Source organism: Mus pahari, chromosome 17 (genome assembly GCF_900095145.1).
Source record: "Mus pahari chromosome 17, PAHARI_EIJ_v1.1, whole genome shotgun sequence".
Lineage (NCBI taxonomy): Eukaryota > Metazoa > Chordata > Mammalia > Rodentia > Muridae > Mus > Mus pahari.
Window position 1 is genome coordinate 21,283,416 of NC_034606.1, and position 5,438 is coordinate 21,288,853.

Sequence of the window (5,438 nt, forward strand, 5' to 3'; positions counted from 1 at the left end):
GCCGCTGATCCACCAGCCATACTAGTGCAGCCATTTTTTTTTGGTTCTCTCTCTCTCTCTCTCTCTCTCTCTCTCTCTCTCTCTCTCTCTCTCTCCCCTTACCTATTTATTTATTTATTTATTTATTTATTTATTTATTTATTTATTTATTTTCACTTCAGATTTTATTCCCCTCCCTGCTGCCAGTCCACCCTCCCACTGTTCCACATCCCATACCTCCTCCCCAACCCCTGTCTCCACGAGGATGTACCCACCACCCACCCCTCACCCAACCAAACCTATAAACTCCCTGGGGCCTCCAGTCCCTTGAGGGCTAGGTGAATCTTCTCTGACTGAACCCAGACCCAGCAGTCCTCTGCTGTATATGTGTTGGGGGCCTCATATCAGCTGGTGTTTGCTGCCTGGTTGGTGGTCTAGTGTTTGAGAGATCTTGGGGGTCCAGGTTAATTGAGATGCCTGTCCTCCTACAGCGTTGTCCTCCTCCTCAGCTTCTTTCAGCCTTCCCTAATCAACCTGTGGTCAGCAGCTTCTGTCCATTGGTTGGGTGCAAATATCTTCATCTGACTCTTTCAGCTGCTTGTTGGGTTTTTTTGGACGGCAGTCATGATAAGTCCCTTTTTGTGAGCACACCATAGCCTCAATAATAGTGTCAGGTCTTGGGACCTCCCCTTGAGCTGGATCCCACTTTGGGCCTGCCGCTGGACCTTCTTTTCCTCAGGTTCCTTTCTATTTCCATCCCTGCAGTTCTTTCAGACAGGAACAAATATGTGTCAGAGTTTTGAACGTGGAATGGCAACCCCCTCCCTCATTTGATGCCCTGTCTTCCTACTGGAGGAGAGCTCTATAAGTTCCCTCTCCCTACTGTCAGACATTTATTAAAGGTGTGCACCACCACTGCCTAGCTAACCGTGGGTTTTAATGATACTTACAGTACTAGGTATGAATTACTTCCTATGCAGTAGACATTGAATTCAATCTATATAGCAGTTGGGATCCTCAACCCAGAGACTTGCCACTGATATACCAGTGAGCACATGCCACTGATGGCTCAGTTCTTTGATTGTGATTTTCTGCATATTGGTTTTCAATATACAAATTATATTTCAAATATTGTTATGTTGTCATTTTAATGTTAAGACATTAAACCAAGCAAGGATTTTCTGGTCTGGAAAAAAGTAAAAGCATGTATAAACACACAAACACACACACACACACACACACACACACACACACACACACACACACAATCACTTCTATTTTACTATAAAATCCAGCAAAGATGAATAAAATTGAAACATTTAGAATGCTAAAACGTCCATAATATTTTTAAGGATTTATAAACCACATTAAGAATGTACTACCATCTTGGCTCTCTATGAACAGAGGTGGGTTTCAGCTCATTACCCATAGGCCTGTGCTAACTCAGGCATCCATCTGTGTTGTGAAGACAGACTCCCTCTTCCCCAACATCCCTGCAGTGGGTGGACACCATTTATGATGGTCAGATCCTGGGGGCGCCATGCCAACAGCTTGCTGTTATTTATGGATCATTATGTGAAATACTTACTGAACCATTGGAAACACCAATTATTTTGCTATCTTTAGGGAAAAAAATCTTATTGACATCTAGAAGCAATTTGAAAAGCAGCAGCAACAACAACAGTAACACCAGCAACAGCAGCAGCAGTGACAACAACATCATCAACAACATCAACACATGAAATAGACTTGGGCCCTTCCCCAACTTTCTCTTTTGTTAGATTAACACCTTACTTAATCAAAGGTCTCTGTACCATTTTTAGATTAAATACCTCTCCAAGGCTTATCTCACAGAGGCTTACCAGGGCAGGAGAGCAGCCTTGACACTCTCTAGCCATCAGCCCATCCCAGGAAGATGACCCTTACTGACACTGTTGAGATCTTTCCTGGAAAGAATTTCCTACAGGCTGAAGCCCAAGGCTGGAAGATTTTGTACAGACACCACTTTCTAAAGGATACAGCAGGCTGAGTTGCCAGGTTGGCCGGAACCTGACAACACTTTGCTAACTGTTTCCAGAACCCACAAGTCTGCTGCTGCCAACCATTACTACAAATTTTTCCTTGGAAGAATGCATTTAAGGGAAGAGTTATAAAAAGGAGAAGAAAAAAAAAAGATGGCAGCTTTGATGGAACTTTATTGTGTTCTTAGCACTAAGTTATCTGAACGACATTGAAATTGACTCCCACTGTTAAAAGTTCTGACAGTAACACACACGCTCTTATGGTTTGCACTTTGCAGAGGTAAAATTCTTCTGTGAGACTCCAGCCATCGCTGACATTGTCATCCTGGTGGATGGGTCGTGGAGTATTGGGAGATTCAACTTCAGGCTAGTGCGCAATTTCTTGGAAAACCTGGTCACAGCATTCAACGTGGGCTCAGAAAAGACAAGAATCGGTAAAACTTTGGGGGCCATAGAAGCTAGTTGCTATTGAAAATTTCTGGGAAGATTCTTTTTTTTTTTTAATTTAATTTTATTTTTTAAATTTTCTTTATTTACATTTCAAATGCTATCCCGGAAGTTCCCTATACCCCCCCCCCCGCCCCTGCTCCCCTACCCACCCACTCCCATTACTTGGCCCAGGCCTTCCCTTGTGCTGGGTCATATAAAGTTTGCAAGACCAAGGGGCNTCTNTTCCCAGTGATGGCCNATTAGGCCATCTTCTGCTACATATGCAGCTAGAGACACAAGCTCAGGGGGTACTGGTTAGTTCATATTATTGTTCCACTTTTAGGGTTGTAGACCCCTTCAGCTCCTTGGGTACTTTCTCTAGCTCCTCCATTGGGGACCCTGTGTTCCATCCAATAGCTGGCTGTGAGCATCCACTTCAGTAAATTCAGAAACCCTTTTCAAAGTTACCTTCAAAGTTACAGGATCAACTACATGGGTCTTCCTGAAGTCAGATTTTCAGATCAGTAAATATCTATTCTTAACAGTTTTCTATTATTCTTATTAAAATTTCCAATTGATGTCTTCATTTACTTGACTACTGAATATGTTAATTCTTTTGAAACTCTTTCTTTCCTTTACAATTAATAATAATAAAGCGCTAGAACCTAGCTATAATAAGACTTTATCACACAACCATCTGTATTTAAAAGAAACACTCAAGTCCAGGGAAATGTTGACTTGAACAGCTGGAAATAATATTTTGGCAATGTATCTTTGTCAAGGTAATTCTAAGTAAGATGAAAAAAGAAAAAAAGAGTGGGAGGGAGAAGAAAAAAAGAGAGAGAGAGAGAAAAAAAAACTCCTGTAAATCCTTGTGTCATATTTTGAGCAGCATGATAATATATTTTCTATAAAATTTTATTGTCATAATCTTTAAGTAGTCACGAAGGACTATCATTTCTTTGAGAAGACAACAAATAAATCTAGAATTTTTATCTATATATGAATGACATTTTTCTTTTAACTGCCAAGTACCTTATTATTTGATAGCTTTTAAATAACTAGAAAATATGTAAACTCCCTCCACTTCCAGATACACCCAAGTAGAGTTCTTTGGCTGATGCCAGGGCTTCTCTTGGAAAGCAGCCAGCCAGGTAAAGAAAAGAATGTTAGACAGATGAGGGCCTTACTCCGTGCTTTCTTGAGTAGTCATGAGATCCTGAGTTGCACATAACTTATTGGGGTGCTTTCTCTTCCTTCTTTTCCAGGCTTGGCACAGTACAGTGGGGACCCCAGAATAGAGTGGCACTTGAATGCCTTTAACACAAAAGATGAGGTGATTGATGCTGTCCGAAGCCTTCCATACAAAGGAGGAAATACCCTAACAGGTATGTTTTCTTCAATGCACATTCTTAGCTAAATATTTTGTCAATGAGCAATTGTATTACCTTATTTTGCTCCTTTTTTAGAGATGACATAGTGTTTTCTTCCTTCCTTCCTTCCTTCCTTCCTTCCTTCCTTCCTTCCTTCCTTTCTTTTTTCCTTCTTTCTTACTATGTAACATTAAAAAATATTAAATGACTATTTTATCAAACAGCATTAAGATCCAATTCAATCAAGCGAATCGAATCGAATTGAATCCAATCCAATCCAACCCAATCCAATCCAGTCCAACGGTATACTGATTTTATACTGAAATTCTGAGGAATGATGATAGAAAAACATTAAGAACCATTGTTTACCCCAGCTGCTACATTTTCTATACAAGTAGAAAACTTGCTATGTTCAGTATGGGTGCTGCAATTCGCAGCACATAATAGTCTTGAATCTGAACCCAGGGCTTGCAGGCAGCACTCATTGGCATTGTGTGACATGATGGTGCACACGATACCCTGCACATGCTATGCGTCCAGAGGCTGCCCCGATGCACTATGTGATGTAATGTGGACGAGTGCAGTCAGAAACACCGCAGATGCATCACATACTATTTAATCATCTTTCTACTGAGAGTGTACATCATCAATGCTGTCTTACTTTTTTTTTTTTTAATTGATTGGGCAATTTATTTACTCACTGAAGTTTCAATAGAAATCCATAGGCTAGGCGTTCATCTGGTAAGAACAATGAAGCTGTTAGTTCTAAGACAGCTTGCCCTGTCAGAGTTCTCATGAGCTAATAGTATACTGTTGATGTCAGAAGTTAATACATACATACATATATGCATATATATTTGAACATATTCATGAATATGTAGACATGATCAGCAAATAGACACTGATATATGTACACACATGTAACAATATATTATTGTATAGTCACTATAACATTGTGCAGCCAAAATATTTTAATTTTTACTTATACATACATATTAATACACAACACAACATACATATATACATATGCATTGTGATTCTTCCTTATTCTGAGTGAGTAATATTTGATATCTACTACTAGCTAGCTGCTACTGGAACCAGGTATATAAGCAAAAAAATACAGTTATCTGAATATATGAATAACCAGGGATAAAACTGCACATATAATCTCTCATATTTATATCTATATAAGTCATTTATATTTTGTTGAGTTAATTTTAGTAGGCCATATGTGTTTAAGAATTAATTCTTCTTTTCCTTTGGTATCCCAATATTTGAATGTAAGTTTTCTTTTTTTTCTTTTTATTTTTTAAAAATTTTTATTAGATATTTTCTTTATTTACATTTCAAATGCTATCCCAAAAGTTTCCTATACCCTCCCTACACCCTGCTCCCCTGCCCACCCACTCCCCCTTCTTGGCCCTGGCCTTCCCCTGTACTGGGGCATATAAAGTTTGTAAGACCAAGGGGCCTCTCTTCCCAATGATGGCTGACTAGGCATCTTCTGCTACAAATACAGCTAGAGACACGAGCTCTGGGGGGTACTGGTTAGTTCATATTGTTGTTCCACCTATAGGGTTGCAGACCCCTTCAGCTCCTTGGGTACTTTCTCTAGCTCCTCCATTAGGGGCCCTGT

General features: G+C 39.8%; 1 protein-coding gene across 4 annotated transcripts in view; it reads left to right on the forward strand.

The window, feature by feature from the left end:
* Positions 1 to 5,438, forward strand: part of Col14a1 (collagen type XIV alpha 1 chain) — a 215,110-nt gene that overhangs the window by 53,928 nt on the left and 155,744 nt on the right. For all 4 annotated transcript variants that reach the window (XM_029548078.1, XM_021216500.2, XM_029548079.1 and 1 more), the window contains exons 6-7: positions 2,279 to 2,434; positions 3,698 to 3,817. In XM_029548078.1, the coding sequence (XP_029403938.1) occupies positions 2,279 to 2,434; positions 3,698 to 3,817 (276 nt within the window). The remainder of the gene's footprint in view (positions 1 to 2,278; positions 2,435 to 3,697; positions 3,818 to 5,438) is intronic.